We start from the raw sequence: 24,710 nt of genomic DNA on the forward strand, positions 1-24,710 counted from the left end.
TATTATGTCTCTAGGCACTGAAGTAGCTGTGTTTGTGGCATTGTATCAAATTCTGAGAATATTCTCCTGGTGATGGAAGTCATCAGTCCGCTGTAGGTGGGCCTTGAGCTAATCACCCAGGGCTTGCTGTTAGGATGGAAAATTCAGACATAGCCTGGGGGAGGTGTTGAAGCAGTTTAAAGGTATAGTCAGTAACAACCCCTCTCAGCTAAGCATGAATACAGCTATCTAAGCTGATACAGACAGAAAGGGAAAAAAGACTCGTTTTTAAATTGATCATTTAAAATTTTTACCATGAAAAACTTAAAACAGAAAAATTAAAATAATTGTATAATGAATCTCCAGAACCCATTATCCAGATTAATGTAGCTACTAATATTTTGTTATCTTTACCTCATTTTCTTCCAGGTGAATTGTAGGCTTCATGGTATTCACCCATAAATACTTCATTGTGCCTTGTTTTAAAAGGACCTTTTCTTACATAACTACCATATCGTTATCACATCTAACAAAATTATTGGTAGTTCTTTTATAGTCCATATTCAGATTTTCTTTGTCCCCAAAATGTTTTTTTTACAGCTGGTTTGCAACATCTTTCTTTAGTTTAAAAGTTTTCGTTCCAATTATAAAAGTTCATATATGTTTCTAAGTTTTAGTAAGTAGGAGAAAAAGTAAAAAATCAATGTAATTCTGAAAATTAGTGTAGTATCCAGAGAGACTTAACATATGAAATGTACCATAAATTGCTTTCATAACTCAACAGAGTAGCTTTTTAAAACTGAATGTGAAATCGCTTAAAGAAAAGTATGGCTAGATCATGATTTTATGTAGGTCATTTTAAACCTAACTAACTTGTCCCTTGAGTTTCCATGTTTAGACCAGAGGATAATACAGCACACCCTCTCAACTTTTATTTAATGTGAAAATTTGAACTGTTTTTACATTGTTATTTATTAGGGTGTAAAAATTTATGTAAGATACTTAGTTCTCTAGTATTGAAGTGATTAAAATTTAAACTACAAACTATTTTTAGAGTGATTAAAGTTTAAACTACAAACTATTTTTGTTCTGATGATTATTATATCACCATAACTGTCATTTGTGGGTCTTACCAAGTCTTTGATGGGCTCCTGTTCCCATTTTCTACTTGAGGAAACTGAGACCTAAGACAGAAGTCACTTGCTCAGGGTTAGACAGCTGGAAAGTGCCTGTGCTAGAATTTGAATCCATGTGTGTTTGGCTCCAAAGTCCATGCTCCTACTGAAGAAGAGCTGGCTTATAAAATCTATCAAAAAATATGTACCTAGCACAATGCATGATACAGTGTTTAATAAATTAGTATATGGTAGTGCTTGGTTGTGTCTGCTTATTGAATATATAGTAGCATTTAATAATGCTTGATAAATGGACCTCAGTAGTAATCAAAATGAGCTGCTTCTATTGCAGTATTTGAAAGGAAAATGTAGAGTTGTGATATACTTCTGTATACACTTTTAGATAGTCTGAACAAGTCAACAACAGGTGCCTTATAATGGTGACCTCTCGGGTTAGAGGTAAGGGTTATTAGAGGTAGAGACCCTGCATTGTTTCTGCTATTTTACTATGACTTTGTGTTATCAGAAAAAAAAATAATTCCTCTAAAAATTTTCCAAACCCTTTGAACCTACTCATTCTTTTCTTTGGAATCTATATTAAGAAAATAATCTCAAAGATAGGAAAACACTCATGTACAAAAGATATTTGTTGTAATAAAAGTTGGAAACACCCTACTATCCAACTCCAAAGAAAAGGTTAAGTATGGAATGTGCAAGTATCGTAAATATATTCTCAGAAGACACTGTAGAACATAAATTATCAAATGTAAAGGGTGTTAAAATATATACAGAATATATGAGTACAACTGTATTAAAAGAACATACATTTAAAAGCTTGAAATAAAATTACCAAAATGAATATAGTGATTGTGTTTGAGTGGTGAGTGTCAGGGTGATTTTTTTTCTATTTACTTTTTATTTTTAAAATTGCCCTTAAAACGGCATATGTTTCTTCACTGTCCTAATCATTTAGGGGTTATACACTTTCTCTGTTTAAAAAAAAAAAAAAAAAAAACAACCAATGTGATTGCAAGAGTTCATAACAGAAAGCTGGTTCAGGAGAGAAAATTTTTGGTTGTTTGTTACACAGTGCTAGATAAAAAATAAAAGGGGAGAAGTAAAGGTAAGGTCACCGTCATGGTTTTTCTGCAGGAAAACGCCCCTCTGAGATTGGTAGTGGCACCCGGTTGGTTGCGGCATCTTTAGCAATAGCAGCAATCCTCGCCTCTTACCTTATCTTACCTACTCTTCCTCCTCTACTCAAGTAGCTAGATGTTTGTCCTTCCTGGCAATTTTTTGTTAACAAGCTTCTCCCCACTCCTAGAATAATTGGGATTATTGCTAGGTATGTCTTTTTTTTTTTTAAGATTTTATTAATTTATTTATTTGAGAGAGAGAGACACAAGTCAGCAGAGAGGCAGACAGAGAGAGGGGGGGAAGCAGGCTCCCCACTGAGCAGAGAGCCTGAAGCAGGGCTCGATGCCAGGACCCTGGGATCATGACCTGAGCCGAAGGCAGAGGCTTAAGCCACTGAGCCACCCAAGTGCCCATGATAGGTATGTCTTTTGATGGTCTCTTCGTGACTGTTATTTAAATGTGATTAAAAAAAAACAAAATTGAGGGGCGCCTGGGTGGCTTCAGTGGATTAAAGCCTCTACCTTCGGCTCAGGTCATGATCCCAGAGTCCTGGGATCGAGCTCCACATCAGGCTCTCTGCTCAGCAGGGAGACTGCTTTCCTTCCTCTCTCTCTGCCCACCTCTCTGCCTAATTGTGATCTCTGTCTGTCAAATAAAGAAAATCTTAAAAAAAAAAAAAAATATATAGCTCCTTTTAAAAAAAAATTGATTTTAAAAACACACACACACACAGGTTGGGATTTGCATCATCATACTGCTACAATGAGCTGGGTTCTTTTTTAGAACAGTAGAGCCATCATCAGACCATGAGGTTCATAGTGGCTAGGACTCTAAGCGGCTCTGGGGTATGAATGAGTGTTATCTTTGTGAATGCCCTTACAGTTAGATGAATACACTTCTGAAAAATAGAGCTCATACCTTGCCACATTTCGACTTCATTATGCCAGTGAACTGGGCATTCACAGAAGAGCAGATTCACAGAGCCTTGGTGCATGGAGCGTAGAAGAGCTAGCTTGCGAGAGTATGAACACAGATGAACACATTTCTGTGAGGTGGTTCTTCTGTGGCTTCTATCCAGAAGATTCTTATTAGGTCTATCAGTGTGTGACGATGAGAACGTTGAATGTGATCTGAAGGAAGGAAAAGGCTCTCTAATATGGTTATCCTGCATGCTGAGGCTGTTCTACCCTCCCCTCTTGCTTTTACGGAAAATCTGTGAACAATATTCAACACAGGCCACAAAAAAGTCCCTGAAGTGGAAAAACCCTAGCAGGCATTAAATGAAAGATGCTTCATGAGAATAAAATGTGGTTGCTTTGAGATCTTGCATCCAAGCCAGTTCAGGCTAATTGCACTCGGCTGGGAAGAAGCCAGATTATCAGGTGTCAGAAAGGTATATTGATGAATGGATAAAGATTGAGGCCAGCATCATTTCTGGCAACCTGTCCCTAGGGAAGCACACAGTAAATCATTTCCCAGTATCAGTCCTACAGAGACCAGAGGGAGCTTGCATAAATGAAGCTTGTAGACAGTCCAGAAACTCCATTTCAACAAATAATTTTAATTTATCTCCACACCAGTGGAGCTCTGGGAGCTTCTGTAGTAAACTAAATTGAGTGTTAGGGAGACAGCCTTTTCCTTTTTCATAGCCCAGGACCCTTGGGGACATGCTGAGGAGCTTCTTGAGCCCCACTGCGGAGGAGAAAGGCTCTAAGGGCTTACGTCATTTTATATCATTGTTGGCTGATGCCGATTCAGAAGTGATTTCATAAAGTCTCAGGGGCAGATTGTGATTATCTGGGTGTCAGGGGAGTTCTCCTCAAGGTCCTCCGAGGGAGATGGCCTCCTCTGTCTCCTTCGACCAGGGTCTCTGCACCTGCTCTGTGCATCCCTAGTACCCCCTCCTCCCTGTTAGTATTTCTTCTTGCCCACTTCCTTTCTGGCTCCTCCTACCGCCGCCCAGCAGATGCCGTCCATCCATCTTCTGAAACCATCTTAGATGCCGACTCCTACAGGAACTCGTTCCCTGATTCTTCTCAGTCATTTTTATTATCCTTCCTTTGAAACCTTTTTCTCCTAATTCTTTTATACTCTACCTTGTATTATAGGTATTGCATATTTATTTGATTTTCCTATTAGATGTTTAAGGTTTTCTTTCCCTCCCCCTTAGGTTGAAGTGTAATTTAACAATAACTCTTTTTTTCTCTCCCTGTTCAATCTCAGTATTTTCTGCGACCTATTTTTCAGTCCACCAATCTTCCCTTCAGCTATGTGTAAACTCCTTTTACACCCACCTTTTGCAGCCTCAATTCAGTTATTGTAATTTTTGCTTATGAACTTTCCATTTTATCATTTTTGTTGTCACCAATTCTTGAAATTCTGTCGTGTCTGATCATCTCAATATCCAAGTTTCTTGCGGTCACATTTCTTTTTCCTTCTTTGTTTCTGGCTGCCTCATCTTGTCCCTCAGTATGTTTGTATATGAGTCAGTTCTCCAGAGAAACAGATGTGTGTACCTATATGTGTACATACAGAAGGGGATTAACTATAAGGAATTGGCTGACACAATTCTGGAGGCTGACAAGTCCTAAGAGCTGTCGTCCGTAAACTGGAGACCCGGTAGGGCAGATGGTGTATAAGTTCTAAGGTCAAAGCGGCAAGCTTGAGACCCAGGTAAAGCTGACATCTCAGTTAGAGCCCAAAAGCAGAAGAAAAACAAAAGCAGCAGCAGAAATTCCCTCTTACTCAGCCTTTCTGATTGGTTGAGGCCCATCAACATCAGGGAGGGCAGTCTCTGCTTGACTTGGTCTACTGATTAAAATGTTTATCTCACTCAAAACACCCAGAATAGTGTTTCACAAATATCTGTTCACCCCATGGTCCAGTCAAGTTGACACAGAAAATGAACTGCTGTGGCATCTGAGGGGCTCAGTGGATTGAGATCCAGCTCTTGGTTTCAGCTCAGGCCATGATCTCATGGGTCATGAGATGAAGCCCCATGTCAGGCTCTGTACTCACTGGGGAGTCTGCTTGAGTTTCTCTCCCTCAGGCCCTCCCCCCGCTCACTGGCTTGCTTGCTTGTTCTCTCTCTCTCTCTCTCTCTCTAATGAATAAATAAATAAATAAATCTTTAAAAAGAAAAAAAAGAAGAACCATCGCTGCTTAGTCAGGTGTTTTTTTTTTTTAATTGAATTCCTGATGTTATATATGAAAAATTGCTAAGACAGTATGAAGCTTCTGTGTTCCTCCATGGAGAATTTCCTTTTGCTTTTGACTAGCAATTACAGTAAGGACTGATCACACGTTAATGCCATCCGGACTCGGGCTGAATCAACACTGCCTTGGTGAGAGTTGGTCTAGGTCCAGTTGGTCACTACTTCTAGGGGGTAAGCCTGTAGTATTTCCCACTGAAAGCCTGGGTGCCTTTTTTGAATGGGCACCAAAGGCCCATATTTTGACCCTTGAGCCATAGTGTACTTCTAGAAACCCAGCTTCTTGTCCTCTTAGCTACTTCTCACCAACTGGTAAATAAGAGCTATTTGAACCCACCTCTCTTGAGTTTCTTTTTTCTTTAGGATTTTGGTCCTTTCGGCCTCTTCTGCCTTTGATGCTTTCAAAGGCACTTTAAAAAAAAAAAAAAACCTTTCTCCAGCTTTTCTAATTGTTCTTGGCAGGGGGATTGCTTTGCAGTAAGCTAGTCTGCCACCCCCACGCTCCTCCTCCACGGGTACCAGCGGCTGGTTGCCTGACTTCGGGTTCTTCAAGCTCTGCAGTTGAAAAGTATGCCACTTGGAGTTTTGATTTCTTTCTTTTCTTGTTTCTTCTCTGGATGGTTTTAGAATCTGCACTTCATCCCCATTATTACATTTTATGATGACATTCCTTCGGCTGCTTATCCTCTTTAGTTTGGAAACTGGCATCCTTACATACCAAAAGCCTCTCCCGTATTTTTTTCCTCCTTGTTTTCTCATTCTTTACATGTTAAACATCCAGAATTGATTTTCTTGATTTATTTTAATTACCAATCTCTTTCTCCCTTCCTCCTCTTTTTAGTTCTATACAGTGAGAAATACCGAATTTTTTCCCAACTTTTTCTTGTAATTTATACAATTAAACTTCTTATTTCAGCCTTCATGAAAAGAATTTCTAAGATAATTTCTTGTCCTTTGTTCCGTTTTCGTAGTGCCTTTTTGTTTCATGGCTCACTCGCTTTCTCTTTCTATCTGAGGAGAACAAACTTTTGGAATTTTACTGTATTTCAGCACTATCACGATTGATTCTGACTTCCTTTTTTCGTTTTGTTTGTGTTGGTCTGTCTAGTACAGTGGAAGGTTTGCTTAAATGTCTGAAATTCCTTTGTTATCTATTCATTTTTAAGAATGAAGCACTGAAAATCCCAGGAGGTTTTGTGTGGGAGTGTCCTCCCTACAGGGTGATTGGACAGGTATCCTGACATTGTGTGTGTGTGTGTGTGTGTGTGTGTTATTCCTCAGTGTTACTATTCGTATGGTTTTTCTCTAGAGCCATTCAGTTTCTCCAAAAAAGTCTCCTAATCTGCTTAAGGGCAGCATCATTAGAGCAAAACAGCAGGAGAGGCTGGTGTTTGCACATGAGAGTTTCAGCATTTAGTGTTTGGACTTTCATTTAATCCCTCTTTCCTGTGGGCCCTTTGCCCTGCCTTTCTCTGAGCCTGCGTACCCAGCTCAGAAAGCTCTTTCCTTTGGTTTCTATACAGAATAAACCCACAGTCCTGAGCTGGGCTTGGAGAGGAGTTGTTGCTTGGGGGTATTGGATGAGGCGGTCATCTTGGAAGCCTCACTGCCCCTCAGCCAGACCTACATTCATCAGTCCACTAGGCGTCATGCACTGTCACCAAGGACCTGTGATAGGAAGGGACCCGTGAACAAAGCAGAGAAGAAGCTCTGCCCTCTCAGAGTTCACAGTCTGCTAAGGAGAAACGGTAATAAATATAAACAATGCAGAAATTAGTATGGTCACAGAGGGCACTGCCTTGATAAGAGTGGAACAAGATAAGGGGATTGGAAGTGCCATGGCTCGGGGACAGAGGGCGGTGACGGACTGTACTTTGTTATTGAACATTTGATTTGGAAACACTTTCAAACATACAGAAGAGTTTGAAGAATAAAATAAACCATATACAGTATACGCACATTTATGATTGTTTTATTTTACTTCATTTGCTTTATTATTTGTTCTCCCTCTACCCACCCTCACACTCTACTGTCTCTGTCTCTGTCTTCTCTCATATATAGGGTAGGGGTATGTATACACTACACACACACACACACACACACACACACACACATATGTATATGACTGGCTGAAATTTGAGCTGGTAACAGAGTATATGGTGCCCATTTCCATCATGTAGCTTTCTCAGGCACCATGGAACATTTTAACTAATAACGTTAGTGACCTATCATATTCGTATGCCAAATACTCTTAAAAGCAGAAATGTTTGTAGGCTCTTAGGGGTGTCAGCCAACCCTGTTAGAGAAGGTAAGGAAGGGCCTTCAGGGGCACTTGGCCTCTCCCTGAGCTCCATGGAAGCTGAGTTCTCAAAAGTTCAGTGTGTTGCAGCTTTAGGACTCAGAAACTAACTCAGGTTTGGGCCGACCAGGGAGACCCCCGGGGCCTAGACCCTCAACAACTTGGTGTGTCTGGGAGTCAGTGGGAGGAGGAGCACCCTGTTCAGAGGCCCAGGAGGGAGAAGATAAGTCAGGATACGTCTTTGATGCATCTCTGTTTTTTCCTGATCTGAAAGGAGGACAGATCCGTAGCTGCTCCATTAGCAAAGCTGGTAATGGGGCTTCTGTGTGAACTTCAGTTATTTGGGCCTAACCCTTTGCTGCGAATCAGTTGCTTGTTTTCCCAAGTTTTAATCTCTGTCTCCTGGAGCCTTAGCTGCTCTGACTGTTGGATTTGCTTTTTACCAGTTAATATGTAACAAGAAAACCATATTTTGAGGCTTCCTTTTGACTTCTGAGAAACTGGGAGTGCTGTCTGGGACAGCGTCTGTGGCGGAAGTCCCTCGCAGCGGGCTGCTCTGGCGCGCACCCAGCGTGGGCCTCCAGCCATGGGCCTTCCCGGTGCTCCCTCTCACGTAGCCTGAAAGCCCGTGATGGGTACCTTGGCCTCCTCTTAGCTCAGGTATTAAAATGCTACTTCAGTCCATGAAACGGAGGTGTACGTGTTTCACAGGGTCTTTAGCAAAGTTAAATCGGGAGGAGTCTTGTGTATAGGTTTCCTCAGACAACCCTACGCTCTGTCGTCAGCACTCTGCTCACGGACGTACCCGTGAATATTTGTCAGTTTCTCTTTCTAAGGCCCTTCCCGAAGGTTCCTAGGTCATGATGAATCGGGTTTCTGGTGCCCATTTTATGGTTCTGTTGTACTCTTTCTTTCCTGTAGCATACTTCCTATCATGCTTTATTTTAGTTGTCTCTCTGCTAAAAGCAGAGCTGCTTTGTCTTGTCCACCATTGAGTCTCCCGCACTCCCCACAGCTTTGGTGTATTGTAGGTACCAGAATATTTTGAATGAATGAATGAATGAATGAACCAAAAAACAAGCAGTAGACCTAATGAATGATTCTTTTCAGTCATTCTTGGCTTAAGCTTTTAAAGATTGCAGTTTCTAACTTTGGAGAGTCCCAACCCCATTGTGAACACTTGAGATAGTAATTAATTAATTAATTAGTTTTTTTGCTTCCTGATCCACATAGACTGCTCTACCTCCAAATTTAGGGAATTGCCAACTAGCAGCTTTTTTTGATCAGGAAAAAAAAAAATCCTTTCTGATTCTGAGTAATAGTCCTGTGAGAATGTTGTAGGCAGAGACATGAGGATAGATTTGCTGTTATCATCATTTACTGAGGCTGCCTGAGGACACTGTTCACTTTGGAGTGATGTGCCCTGTGGTAGTCGGCTGTGCTGCCCAGCAGCCCATGAAGAATCTTCTGCAGTGGGCCTGTGAGCATCGCTCTTCTCTGAGTTCTTTGTGATCCTGAATCTGAAAGACTCAAAATGAAGTGAATTCCAAGAGATATTAAGCTGAGAAGAGCACTTTGCATTCAAAAGAAAATAAATGTGAAGTGTATGAAGTGACAAAAAGCTTGAGAAGAATGGGCTATAGGAAGACGTTGAACCTGTGTTTCAAATGTTCAAGTGTAATCAGTCATAAGCTATATAGTTCTGTCTGCAAATGTGCAAGCATTCCTTGTAATTAGCAACACCGACATGTAGATTGAATGCGTGGAATGGCTTTGTTGGGTTTTTTTAACATATAGGTAATTAAAGTGTAGAAAGTGTAGAAAATTCTCTGTCCCAGAAGGTCGTGAGTATAATTCACATGAATGGAAATAATAAAAGTGGTCATTTTTCTTGAATGCTGTCCATCTTAAGCAAAAGTCGCATAATTTTTTAAACAATCAGTTGTTGAAAGATCTCTTGCTTTACTTCTTAGGGCATGGAGTTAGTAATTTCTGAAGCCAACTGATTTGAAACACTTGGAAATATTGGCCTGCCTCTAACAATAATGATAGTGATTGGCTCACCCGTAGGAAATTAGGTCACAAACAATAATGATTGCTAAGAAATGATTTTGTATGAAAGTATATAAGGAAACTTCATCTTTGTCTCTAAACCTCGGTTTTCTCTATGGAATGAAGAAACTTACTTGATAAGCTCGTCCCAGGTATTAAATGAGATAATGTATGTACAGTGCCTAAACCTAGTTCCTAGAAAGTAGCAAATAGACACTACCACTGTTATTAGAATCACTTCCCTACTGTGGGGCATATTCCTGTCTTATTCCTGTATGAGGTTGTTAAGCTACAATACAAGATGTCAGCAAGCGCTTGGTCATTAGAATTTAATGGCATTTGCAGTTCATAAACTGCATACATCTGATTAAATAAGCGGAATAGTCTTATCGTAAGGAGAGAAAAACACGGCCTCTTGGGGAGAAGAGATAAACAGTTAAAACTAGGATGATTTCGGGGCACCTGGGTGGCTCAGTGGGTTGAGCCGCTGCCTTCAGCTCAGGTCATGATCTCAGGGTCCTGGGATCGAGTCCCGCATCGGGCTCTCTGCTCAGCAGGGAGCCTGCTTCCCTCTCTCTCTCTCTGCCTGCCTCTTTGCCTACTTGTGATCTATTTCTGTCAAATGAATAAATAAAATCTTTAAAAAAAAAAAAACTAGGATGATTTCTAGGTCTGTGCCTTGATCGCTAGCAACTTTATCTTTCAATGCTATGTGGCTCTCTGACATGTCTTAATAATGTTGGCAATCATGTAAAAGGAAAAATTGTGTGGTATATGTTCTTGTTTTCAACGTGTGCCGTGGAGAAGCACCCTGCCATTACTCTAGCAGGTGGGCTCAGCCAATAAACAAAAGTGTATTTACTTTCCTGCACTGTTCAAGGACACATGGTTGTAGTTCATCATCAAAGTTGACTCTGGTAGATTTCAAATGAGAATGTGAACTATATGAGAATGTTTCCTTAGAGTAGAATGAACTGGCCAGCCTAGAAGTTCTTTCTTTAATGAGACAGTAACATAAGAAAATGTTTTGTCATGTACACAGTTTTGGAAACCTTCTCTGCACAGCTGTGTTATAAAATTGGGTATATTTCCTTGACCTTGGTGATTTTTTTGCCAGTAGGTTTCTATAGGAATAAAAGAAATTTTTATTACTGTGGCTTATCCTATCAAATCTGGACTATAAATTTCATTGAAGTTCCCATTATGATATCTAAGAAAAGTATAAGTTTTACCAAACAGGTAATAACTGTTGTTCTCCAAAGGCAAGAGAGGAAAACCAGTCTCATCAACTAAGTATTAGTTGTGATAAGCAATCTTTGGTCTTCTTATAGTTTTTAGAGGTAATGGTGCATTCAGAGTATGTATTCGAACTTCCTTATTGTTTCGGTACATTCCCATGATTTCAGAGTGCACTTGAATTCTCATTTTGTTATTGATACAGATCAACCACATGTAACCCTGTAGTTGTTCGTGTATTTTTAGAGTTTCCCTTGCATGAAGTTTTGTTTAACATGGGTCACAGTAATGGATCATTTATACAAAGTAATAGATTGCTTCCTCTTTCTGCCAGCTGATTTGATCAGTCTGAAGTTCCTTTGTACTCTGGGTTACATAGCTAGTATGGAATCTGTATGGTATATTTTTTAGTATGACAGTAACTGTATTAACCATTTACATTCTCTAAATCTTTTAAGGACATTTTATTAAACACAAAAAAGCCCTTGTTTTGAAGTAAATAAACTTGAAACTAAAATGAGCAAGGAGTTATCATAAAGGACTAAACCACAAGACTTCCTGGAAAGCAGGTCATTTTCATTAGGTGACTGTTCTGGTTTAACTGTGGACTGACCCAGGAAAGAAATGAAAACATTTCTTTCTAGCTTTCCCATTTAACATATTTTTCTGCTTTTAGAAACAGTACAAGAGAACATAATCATTTTGCTTTCCTAATGAAGAATTTGTAGCCCCTGAAGGTTCTAGTTCTGAGTATTTTCCTTTATCATTCACAATGCTGTTTTATAAATGGCTGAAAGTTTAGGGGATTAGGATTAAATGTACTGATCTCACATTATTCCCTGGAATTCGTTTTTTAGCCAAATCCCTGATTATAGTAGTTGGTTTCATTTTTTTACTAATATGGTTTAAAAGTTGCCTGAAAGAGAAAAGAAGATTGAGAGTTCAGCAGTTAAATTCCAGTTGGTGGAGACTGCATTATTCAGTGACATTAATTCTCCAGGTATCATTTATAGGACGTAGTTGAAAAACCTGAAAATAAGCAAAATTGCCTTTGTGTTTTCAGAATTAAAAGCCCAAAGACAGACGAGACCAAATGCATAGAATGTCTCCTTTAAAGTTTGCTAACTCCCCCCCCCCTTTTTTAAAAGATTTTATTTATTTATTTGACAGACAGAGATCACAAGTAGGCAGAGAGGCAGGCAGAGAGAGGAGAGAGGAGGAAGCAGGCTCCTCGCCGAGCAGAGAGCCCGACGCAGGGCTCGATCCCAGGACCCTGGGACTATGACACAAGCCGAAGGCAGAGGTTTTAACCCACTCACCCAGGTGCCCCTGCTAACTCCCTTTTATCCACAGTCCCAACCAGCTGGTTTCCAAGAAGAAAGAGCAATTGGACCTCCTTCTTGTCAGCACATGCAAATCTGCCTGAGGTCTCATTGCAATACAGTATTCCATTGTACGGGGGCACACGACTCTATGTGGGGCCGCTCCTCCTTATGAACTCTCCTCTCCCAGTCCTTTGCTACTCCAAGTAATTCTTTTTTCCAGTTTTCTTTTTTCCAATTTATTGAACAGCTTTTTTTCTCCACTGATGACTTCATCATGAATTTTATTCCCACATGCATTCAGGTTTGTTTTGAGGCTCTCTGATGTTCCACTGAGCTATGTGACCCTTTTCTGATAAATAGTTTCAACTATTGTAGCTTTGTAGTCTGTCCACTATTTCGGAGCGCCCGTCTCTTTCTCTCCATCTTTAGAATCCCTAGTCGGCTAATGCATTTCGTTTTCAAATGAACATTAATGTAATTCATTAAATTTAAAAATAAGAATGATCTTTTAGTATTTTAATTGGGATTGAAGTGAATTGAATTGATCCATTAATTTAGTGGGAGAATTTTTATCTCTTGCAATGGAAGACCAAAGAAATGTCCCATTGTGTTTTAAAGTTTTCTTTAGATAAGTGCACTACATTTCTTCTTACATTTGTATTTAGCTATTATTTTTATACAGGAGATTTTTAATGTTTTACATATAAGTTATAAATAATGCTAATTTTGCCTTTCCAAATTTATAACTCGTTTTTTCTCTTGCCTCATATCATTGATTTAGCACTTTTGAGACAGTATTAATAATACAACAGCAGAGTAATTCTGTTAAAATGGAAGTCAACCACAGCACTCTTTTTTTTTTTTTAAGATTTTATTTATTTATTTGACAGACAGAGATCACAGGTAGGCAGAGAGGCAGGTAGAGAGAGAGGAGGAAGCAGGCTCCCCGCGGAGCAGAGAGCCCGATGCGGGGCTCAATCCCAGGACCCTGGGATCATGACCTGAGCCGAAGGCAGAGGCTTTAACCCACTGAGCCACCCAGGCGCCCCAACCACAGCACTCTTGTTTCTAAAACCCTTCGAAGGATTCTCAGCTACTCACAGTGAAACCCAGTCCTGTCAGACCCTACATCCTCCGTCCTCGCTGCTGCCCAGTGGTCACAACATGGGCTGCTGTCGTTGCACACGCCTCACCCCAGTGGTACCGTTCTCTGTGCTTTTGCTCAATATGCCAAATTAGGTTCTGTCTTACACCCTTTGCACTTGACTTGCTCCTCCCTCTCCCAGAAAAACTTTTTTTCCGAGTGTCCTCCAGCTCACTCCATGACTGCCTTTGCACAAATGTCAGCTTTCTTTGTAGCCTTCCCTCAGCACCCCGTTTAAAGATGCACCACCCCTTCCAGCAATTCCTAATCTCCTTTCTTTATTGTATTTCTTCCCTATATCATCATGGACTTGAGTTTACTAACGTATGCATTTTTGTTTAATTGTTATTATTTATGGTTATTTATTCCTTAAATTGTCCTATAATTACTTTAGAATGATTAATCATTTTTGGGACTTAAGTGGTTTAATCACTTTTTGTATCATGTACTCAACTATTTAATATTTATTGTCAATTATATTTATTATTTATATCTTTATTGTTGCAAAAGATAGGAAGAAAGAAGAAAAAAGGTGAAGGTATACCAAAAATAAAAAACAACAAAGTAAGGTTTTAGGTTTGTATTTTAGACTTTGTTCCAAAATATTAGGAATTATTTAAATAATAAGGAATAAGCATATTAATCACATTAGTTAAAAGATTACATAGAGAAAAACATCCACATATAACCTCTAAATATAAGGCCATAGAAAGGCAGAAAATGAAAGAGTACAAAAAGTTGTATCTTACAAATTCTAACCAAAAGAACGCTGGTGTAGCTATGTTCATATTAAAATAAGCTCAAAGGGAAAAGCATGCTAGAAATGCAGACAGTTCTTTTTTTTATTACTTTAAAGATTTTATTTATTCATTTGGCAGAGAAATAACACACACATGAGCAGAGGGAGCAGCAGGTAGAGGGAGAAGCAGGCTCCCCACTGAGCAGGGAGCCCGATGCGGGTCTCCATCCCAGGGTTGTGGGACCAGGACCTGAGCCAAAGGCAGACGCTTAACTGACTGAGCCTCCCAGGCACCCCTAAAGGGAATTCTTTCATAATCACAAAGGTTTACTCTGTCAGCTAGTAACAGTCAGTATCAGGAATGAGTCATTCTGGACTACTACTGTAGTCCAGAGACTGAAGTATAACCACAGGATGTTATCAATAACTTTGTGCCATAGACGAACCACCAGGAAAAGATAACATTGAACATTTTGAAGAAGAACTTTTACTATTTTTTTCCCAAGAACTCTTAAAAGCCCAAACGGTCCTAAGCCGTTAAAAAAATTGAATCCATCAGTAGGCAGAACTTTCTAAAATATACTTCAGTCTTTACTGATGAGTTCCATCAAATATTTGGAGAATAAATAATTATTATTTTATAAAATCCTCTAGGCAGCAGAAGAGGAGACCCTACTCTCCAACTCAGTTTCCTCCAACTAGCAAACCCTTTACATCCAAACCTGGAAAAAAGTAATGTGAAAAAAAGAAAGTCATAGACCAAATTCACTTATCAACATGCAGAAGTCCTACACAAAATATTAGGAAACCATGTAAAAAGGATATAACATGACTACAGTGGGTTTATCCCAAGAATGAAAAGTTAATTTCACATTAGAAAATCAACCAATAGTTTACCACATTAATAAATGAAAGGGAAAATATCATATAATCATCCCAATAGGTACAAAAAAGTAATTGATAAAATTCAGCATCCATTTATTATTTTAAAAAGCAATTCGCAAACTAGGAATAGAAGAAGTGTTTTGAATCTGACAAAGTATATCACTAGAAAACTTTCAGTGCACATCATGTTTTGTGATTATATTGGAAAAAAAATTTCTTAGTTTGAGATCAAGAATTATTTCTGTTAACATTGTATTAAGATTTTGTTTAGCTCAGGTAAGTAAGAAAAACAGATACAAGGATTTGAAAGGAAGAAATAACACTGTCATTATATGTGGGTGATACGACTATGTACTTAGAAAATCCAAAGGAATCTACAGACAACTTATTAGAACTAAGGGGCTTTAATAAGTTTGCTGGACATAGAATCAACATATAAATATTATTTATATCATATAGAAGCAGCAACCATTTAGAAAATGAAATTCTTTTTTTTAAGATTTTATTTATTTGAGAGAGAGAGAAGCAGACTCTGCACAAAGCACAGAGCCCAACACAGGACTCGATCCCAGGACCCTGAGAAATCAAGAGTTGGTTGCTTAACCAACTGAGCCACCCAGGCACCCCCTAGAAAATGAAATTTTTAAAATAACCTATTTACAATAGCAAAAAAAAAGTACCTAATAATCTGACAAAAGTTGTGCAAGATAACTACATGTAAAATGTGTAAACATTTTTAGAGACTCAAAAGGAGAACTCTCCCATGTTCATGAGGTAGAAAATTCAGTATTGTGAAGAACTTACTTCTCTCAAGTTAATTTTTAAATTTAGTACAATCAGAATCTCAATGAGATGTTTGTGGAACTTGAATAGCTAATTCCAAAATGTTTATGGAAATGTTGAGAGCCAAAAATACCCAAGGCATTTTTGAAGAACAAGCTGGGGCTTAACTTAATGAACCAAATATCAAAATATATTACGAAGCTTTTGTTAAGTAAGACACTGGGCTCTTGGCACAGACTGAGAGAGGCTGGCCTGCAGAACAGGTCAGAGAGCTCCAAAAAGAACCCATTCACATCCATATGGGATTCACAACAGGAGTGTCCGTGCGGAAAGGCAGGGAAAGGGCAGCCTTTCCAGTTCATAGCGCTGGGACAATCAAGTTTCCATATGTTAAGAAATTAAATTAGACCCATATTTCACGGCATACATAACAATCAGTTTCAGGTAGATTATGAACGTAAGTATGGAAGAGACTAGACCACAGAGCTTTGGGGGATACTATTAAAGAATCCTGGCTGCTAGGGAGCCTGCCATGCCTGTGGACTGTGGCCTCACCTGGCTTCCTCAGTGTGGCATATTCCTAGGGCTCCTTGTGAGGCTGGCAAACAAGAGCCCAGCTGAACCCAGGAAATCAGTTCCTTTCATTTTTTTCCTTTGTGGCCACCTGCTGCAAACACAGCAGCTGCTAACACATCTGCTTCCAGGCTCAAGGGAGAAGTCTCAAGGGAGAAGTCTTCCTGGGGTTGGGAAAGGTAGCTCCTTCCTGGCCCTTCTGCTAGGAGGCCTCCGCAGAGCAACGAGAACCCCTGCCTCTCCCGGCACCAAAGATTGCTCTGTGTAAATCTACCCCTGTTTGAATCTCTCAAGTCTTGTTAGGTCCAATAGGACATTGATAGCACTACAGGAATAAAAGAACTAGTGATGTTAGAACTACCCAGAAGATAGGGAAAGACTTCTGAATCTGAAGGTGTAAAATCAATGGTTAATTGTGACACCACTCCAGCTGCTGAGAGAAGTCATCATTTCTACCTCTCAGACTCTTAAAGCATGCTGCTTTGGATCCAGGTGAAACGCCAGATTTCCAAATTAAACTAACATTTGACAAAATGATAAAAATATACATTCTGGGTGAGTTCCAGATACCCACCAAAGTGGTGTCTCAGAAACAGAGGAGGAAAGTGTAATAGTAAGGCCATGTTGTGCAGAGTTCTTATTGATCCCCGTCTTTAACACTTGGTACTGTTGCACTCTGTAATTCTTGCCAGTCTGAAGGGCTATTCCACGTCTATTAAGAGTGACCACAGTCATACTTGACTCTGAGTACGGCAGAAAGGCAGGGGTGAAGTAGCAGCATACTGCTGTTCACTGAATAGGGGCGCAGGGTCAGCCTGTTCAAGGGCCGTTGGGTTCTCTACGGGTGCCTCCTGCAGGGCAGAGTCCTGCAGTTACGATGCCGGTGTAGCACACCCTGCTCCCCCCGTGTCCTCACTCGGGGGTTCGGCGGCGGGGGCTACGGCAGAATCCAGGATGCTGCGCCCCAGTGTTAGACCAGAGGGGAAGAAGACGACCAAATAGCAGAGAAGTCCCGGGATTCCAGAGCGGATCTCCTTGCTTCTCTGCCTGTGTTTGAATACCCTGGGTTGGAATTCACACTGAAAGTGGCATCGAGGGAGGATGATTCCTCTAACTGACTTTTCTTCGTTAATCAGACTTCACGGAGATGCCACAACCTTTATGTGAATCTTCATCTAGAATCTTGGTATAAACCCATTGCAGATTAGGCAGCTGGCTCTGAATGGAGGACTCCCCATTCCCCTGATACTCAGGAGTCCCATCCTCTGCATCACAAGTCCCCAGGAATGCCTTTGTTGAGCAGACACAGTCCATCCAGCATCTCCCCTGCTTTGTACTTAAGAAGATGCTAAGGTGGCAGCAACTCCCATACTCTGGCTGAAACCCTGCATTCGTTCCAAAAGCCCGCTATGAGCATTTTACATGTAAAGTTGCTAATGCAGCATTTAAAAAATCATCAGAAAAGCCTGTGGCTCCCCGCTCCCAAATAATGTCTTTTAATCACCACCAAGACCTCAAGGACCAGTACATTCTTGCTGAGGTGACAGAGGAGGAGACGTAGTAGAGGTCAAATTATGACCAAACGAGAAATAACGAAAATATCTCAGCTACCGTTGAGAGAAAAGGAAAAGTCTGTAGGAAATGGCTGAGCACACAGCTGACAGATACGACCGTGGAAAAACAAGAAAGATGATAAGAAGGAAAAGAGTCCTCCGCAGTTGGACCCTCAAATCCCTTTCTTTATTGAAGAACAGTAGCAGAGAACCTGTAAGTTAGTGAGAATTAAAGATCAAGTCGAACATTTGGGCAATGCCGCCCTACAGGTTACCATGGAAAAGGACTGTCAGTGATAGAGGGTGAAAAAGTCCACAAAAACCCGTACTGTACTGTCAGGTCTTGCCAGGAGAAGTGCGTTCAGTTCATCCAAGAGGAATGTAACTAACATGAGGGAAATGGCGGATCACTGATAGCTGGAATCAAAGGAACAGACTCGCGGACTCTGCTAAGAGGTAGCTTTCCCTAATTTCTAAAGAAGCATTTTGAATGAAAAAAAAAATTTCTTCATGATTTGAGGACAGACAAGAATTTTTTGAGCTAGGCCCAGAGAATAAGTATAGAAGAAAAGATTAAAATTCAGCTGCATCAAACTTAAGAACTTATGTCCATTAAGAAAAAAAATAAGAGCTCAACAGGCAGGCCAAGGACAGCAACATGACAAAGGACTGGTATCTAGAATAAAAAAACAAAAACGAGACTACAAATCAAGGAGAGGAAATGACAGGCAGCCTAATAGAAAAACATGCAAGAGACTTAAATAAGCACTTTGGGGGATACAGAAAATGTCCAACATAAAAGTTGTTCAACTCCAGTGCTGGTCATCAGAGAAGCGCAAAGCCACAACGAAGTGTACCACTGTTCATCAGGCTAGTGATCAGTGCCAACGTAGTGCCAATCTGTAACAATATGAACTCTCATGTCTCTCAGTATGGAAATACGTTAGTACTTAGGGAAACTATTTGAAATTATCTACTAAAGCTGAACTTAGACATACCATATGACATAGTATTTCTACTTCGAGTGATATCATCAACAGAAATACATGCATACCTGCACCAAAAGACACACATAAAAATGTTCATAGCAACATGTTTGTAGTATCTCTGGACTAAAAACAACCCAAATATCTATCAGTAAAATAAGTAGCACTATGTTCATACAGTAGAAAACTACAGAACCAAGATAATAAGCTGTTGCTACATATATCAGCATGAATGAATCTTCATGTGTTGAGTGAAGGAAGTAAAACATAAAAACATACTGCTGATCGCATTTATGTGAAGTTCATTAACAGACAAGATTTAGCTCTAGTATTAAGGAATATGTATTAGTCACCTCAAACTGCCATAAGAAAGTGCCATAGACTAGGGAGCTTAAACTGACATTTATTGTCTCACAGTTCTGGAGGCTGGAAGTCCAAGATCAGCATGCCACCATGCTCAGTTTCTGGTGAGACTTCCTGGCCTGTAGACGGCTACCTTCTCCATGCGTGTTCACCAGACCTCTTTGTGTGTGCCTGGGAAGGGAGAGCGAGCTCTCTGATGAATCTCCTTGTAAGAACATTAATCCTACGTCTCAGAGCCCTACCCTGTGACCTCATGGATCTCCACATATAATCACATTGGGAGTTAGGACTTCAACTTGGGATTTCAGGGGAGTCACAATTCAGTTGATTGCAGGACGATAACTATTAATGTAAAACAAAATAAGGAAGTGATTACAGGATCAAGGAATGATGAGTATTGGTAGAAAGCAAAGTAAGGAAGTCAAGATAGAGGTTACCTAAGATGTGAACAGAGGTAGGAGTGGGATGGGAAGATGCCATTCTGGCAGTGTTTTGTTGCTGGATTCACGTAGCTGTTCATTTTATCCATTATTCGTTAAATTGCACATTGATGTTTTATATGCTTTACTGTGTGTATCTTAAACTTTTTTTAAAAAGTAAAGCCATTGTATCCATTCTCATTTCCTGTCCTATAATCTGTGAACACTGGTGATCTATTTCACTTATATTACTCTGGTGTTAATAGGGATTGTGCTTAACTATTTGCCTTTTCTGATCCCTCATAGAAGTTACGGTTATATATTATTTTTTTTAAATATTAATATGGTAGATAATGGTAAATCTAAAATGTTTTAGTGATGCTCTTCGTCTTGTGGCATCTATATTTCTAGATATCCTGATGAATTCAGTCGAAATTATCTTTTTGGCCTTGAACATTTTCCCATGTAGGTAAAGATTTCCAGCTTTGCTTGTTTCTGGCCTGCACTTTTTATTAAAACTAAATCACATGTTAGAAATGTATTTGGTCCTCTTAAAGATTACCTTTTACTGGTAAGAGTAGGGAAAAGAGTAGCTTTTTCAAAGTGAACTATCCCAAATCTAATCCGTAAAAGGAATCCTGACTAGCACGAGAGTTCTTTAGCTCTGCTTTCTTCTGGCATCACTGGTCAGTCAAGGTGGTATAACTACTGAAATGGGACAGGCATTGCTAATTTCAGCAGTCTTCCAGAAGGATTGTGAATTGCTTCCCAATCAGGAAGGTATCAGAGAATCTGATTTGCTCCTCCCCCTGAAAATTAACCCCAGTAACTCAAGGAGACATCCTTACATTCTCCCCCAGAGGGCTTGAGCAGGGAGAAGACAAGCAGGTAGTGGTTCTCTTTCCCAACAGATCTTTGTCATATTCTGAAACCCTATTTGTTCATACTGTATGGATGAAACAGTAAAACAGTGGGTTATCCCTTAAGAAAACTTCTCATCAAAATATGTTTTTTATTATAGATAATTCGCTCCTTTCTGCTCTTTCCAACAATCGAGCGAATGTCGGAGTCCCCGAACGGCAGGATCGCCACTCCGCTTCTGTGCTGGCTTCGATATGCTCTCTACGTTTTTGCTTACCTTTTGCTTAAACCGTGGCCTGAGAAAATCAAGTCCTTTATGATCAGAATTGGCCTTCGAATGATGAACCTACAGAATGAATTTTCGGTCCTGAATGTATTAGAACCGTTTTGCCTTGGTAAGTACCTTTTACAATGTGTATATTTTTCCATTTCTTTGTGTCTTTCTCAATTTCTTTCGTAAGTGTTCTATAGTTTTCAGAGTACAGAACCTATATCTCTTTGGCAGCTTTATTCCTAGGTCTGTTGTGGTTTTGGGTGGAATTGTAAATGGGATCGGGTTCCTTGATTTCTCTTTCTGCTGCTTCATTATTGGTGTATAGAAATGCAAACAGACTACTGTGCAGTGATTAAAAGAATGGAAGCCTTGCCATTTGCAACGACATGGATGGATCCAGAATGTATTATGCTGAGCAAAACAAGTCAGAGAAAGACAAATACTGTATATAGATTCCACTCATGCAGAATTGAAGAAACAAAACTGATGAACACAGGAGAAGGGAAGGAAAAATAAGATAAGGAGAGGGAGGCAAACCGTAAGAGACTCTTAACTATAGAGAACAAACTGAGGGTTGCTGGGCAGGGAGTGGGTGGGGGGATGGGCTAGTTGGGGTATGAGCATTAAGGAGGGTATTTGATATAATGAGCACTGGATGTTATATAAAACTGACCAAACTCCAAATTCTACCCCTGAAACTAATAATACACTATATGTTAACTAATTTGAATTTAAATAAAATCTAAAAAGTAAATAAAAATTTAGAAACAAAAGAAAAAATAAAATAAAATGTATATGTTTATTCTCTTATCAGAAAGTGTTAAGAGAATAACCTCAGACAGTCAGTGAATACTGAGCAAGGAATTATTGTTGGTTTCTTTTTTTTCTCTCCCAAAATCTTAAAACTAGACATAAAATAAAAATAGGAATAGAAGCTTTAATTTTAAAACTTACCCTTCTGATCCTCCACTCTAGCTGCCGGATGGTAGGAAAAATTCTGTATATAGTACATATGGAATCTTTATAGGAATCAAGGGGGCACCCTGTTAGTCCAGTGTGAGAACTTAAGGGAAACCAGGCCCAATATTCCCATGGAGTGAATAGGCAATACTTTTATTTTCCTCTTTAAATGTTTTTGGAGAGGTTTAAATGATAAAAGTAACAAATGATAGTCATAGTAATACAACTCTGGTTGTTGTGCTGATTATATTTTCTGAATGTACTAGGAGATATTTGCTACTTTACTTTTTGGCTTCAACCTTGGTTTTTTAAATGTAATCTACCTTTTTAGTTAATACTAATTTATAGAATATTTATAAATCATTTTCATAATAAAACAATCCTTTCTTAACTATACCTCAAAAGTTTATTGTAGGATTAAATATGATAACATATGCAAAGTGTCTATATAATATTTTGTTTATAATAATATATATATATATTATATATATGTATAATAAAGGATTATATATAATAATCCTCCAGCAAAGGATATAATGACAGTTGCAGCAGCAGCTAATTCTGCTTTTACTTGTAGTCCTCAGAACTAATCAGGCTTGGGTATTTTACTCTCGCCATTTTATAGATGAAGATACAGAAATACAGAGAAATTGCAGGAATCGTGCAGTCATACATATAGTGGGTAGTGTTCAAACTTTGGAGATCTACCTTCTACCTGTATGCTAAAACTTCCTTTTACCATAGCTGCTGCTATCATCTTTTTGCCCAGTCGACCATAAAGGACTCCTGAAAAAACTCACCATGCTTACCTGTGTTAAGAGTGCCACACCGCCATGTACATAATGAATCCAGAAACAAGTCACAGCCCTGTTGTACAGCTACAGATTGGTTGTATGCGGTATTTTTATAAATATGTAGTAAGAAACAGTGATTGCAAATATCAAGTTCAATATATTTTCTGTGTTTGTAAATTTTTGTCTGTTCCATACTCTCTCCAACCCCCACTCTTTCTTATAGACTTAGCATCGCAGTGGAAGAAGATGAGATAGGCAGAAGGGGAGAAGGGCTAAGGACAGTTATAAAGAATACCAAAGACCAAAGTTGGAGAGGCCCCTTAAAGACCTGGTATGGCCCCTTATCCTTCCTTCCTATTCTAGAAGAGACAGAGATGCCTAGGTGAGAAAGGCACTGACTGCAAGTCAGAAACCCTTCCCCTGTCTGGTTTCCAGTCATTGATCAGACCAAAAGTTAGACTTGATTTCTAAGGGCCAGTACATCTTTGGAAATTATTTGAGACCAAATGGAAGTCATTTCAAATTGTGGCAAGCATAGATAAAATTACTCCACATACATGTCAACAAATCATCTTATTTCCCTTTACAGTTTTTTTCTTTTGGAGTTTTTCTTTTTACCCTATAGTGAAGATTATAAAAAGCATTTTCTAGTTAGGGACTCTATTCTCCTCCTTCCTGGAATTCTGCTTCCAGGAAAATGGAATGGATGTACTTTTCTCTGCTTTTTCTACTGAGTACCAAAACCCCTGCATATTCGGTAACATGTAGGAAGGCAAGAGAAAGAACATAGACAAACAAACAAACAAACAAACAAAACAAATAATACAATGGCATACAGACTCTAACATACCAATAATTGCATTACATGTAAATGGTCAAAATACACCAATTAAAAGACAAAGATTGGCAGAATAGATTAAAAAACATTATCTAAGAATATGCTGTCTTCAGACATCCCAGTTCAAGTATAATTATATAGGTAGATTGAAAGTAAAAGAATGGGAAAAGATACATCATGTAAACATTAATCAAAAGGAACCAGGAATGACATTGCATTAATAATAAAAGGTTCACCCTGAAGCAAATAATACATTATATGTTAATTTAAGAATTAAAATAATAATAATAATAATAATAAAAGGTTCTACCAGGAAGATAGAAGACATATCAGTCCAAAATGTATGTGCACCAAACAAGAGAGCTACAAAATAAATGAAAAACTATCAGCAAAACTGATAGAACTGAAAGGAGTAATGGACAAATCCCCAATTATGGTTGGATACTTAAGAACACCTCTCTCAACAGTTGCTAGAATAAGACAGAAAATTAGCAAGGATAGAGAAGAGTTCAACCACATTGTCAACCAACAGGATTTAATAGACATTTATAGAACACTTCACCCAAATCATATGTTTCTGATGGGCATTAGATAGGTAGCTACCTGTGCTTTTCTTAAACCTCTTCAGAAATATTTTCTAAACCCGAACTAGGACATAGAGTATATGAAAGTTTTATTCGTTTTTCTATATACGTTTAGTGACTGTGTAACACATGTGACATATAATTAAGTGTTTAATGTTTTTAACTGAAAGAGGGAATTATATAAAGGTGTCTTCCAAATTTTCTACACCAGAGTTCTAAGCACCCTCTTTGAGAAATAGGGTGCATAAGCTGCACGTGAGAGAAAGGAATCTTCCTTCCAGCTATAGCAGTTGCCCTCTGCTGTGTCATCCAGAGACCCCAAGTGCAGGCATCAAGAAACAAGACTGTTCAGACTTGACACACTACCCTCCCTGGTCAAGGCAACTAGAGCCTTCCAGCTGCATTGCTGCTTGGAGAGTCCCAGGATTCCTTTTCCTCACAACCACTGTTGTACAAGTTAGATACTATGTGCAAATTAGACTCTAAACTAGACTGAGCTCCCACCTGCCTTGCTTCATCTCTGTTCTAAACAACCAACGTGAAAACCAACTTGCGGAGCACAGCTCTGCTATTTCTGCCATCCTTCTCTGCTTTTCTGT

At 39.2% G+C, this 24,710-nt stretch overlaps 1 protein-coding gene across 4 annotated transcripts in view; it reads left to right on the top strand.

The window, feature by feature from the left end:
- LDAH (lipid droplet associated hydrolase) overlaps nt 1–24,710 on the top strand; it is a 107,600-nt gene that overhangs the window by 55,972 nt on the left and 26,918 nt on the right. For 3 of the 4 annotated variants that reach the window (XM_032353204.1, XM_032353205.1, XM_032353206.1), the window contains exon 5: nt 20,822–21,056. In XM_032353204.1, the coding sequence (XP_032209095.1) occupies nt 20,822–21,056 (235 nt within the window). Of the gene's footprint in view, nt 1–14; nt 93–20,821; nt 21,057–24,710 lie in introns of those variants that run through there. The other variant, XR_004288008.1, reaches the window with a different exon arrangement.

Source organism: Mustela erminea, chromosome 7 (genome assembly GCF_009829155.1).
Source record: "Mustela erminea isolate mMusErm1 chromosome 7, mMusErm1.Pri, whole genome shotgun sequence".
NCBI classification, from domain to species: Eukaryota; Metazoa; Chordata; class Mammalia; order Carnivora; family Mustelidae; genus Mustela; species Mustela erminea.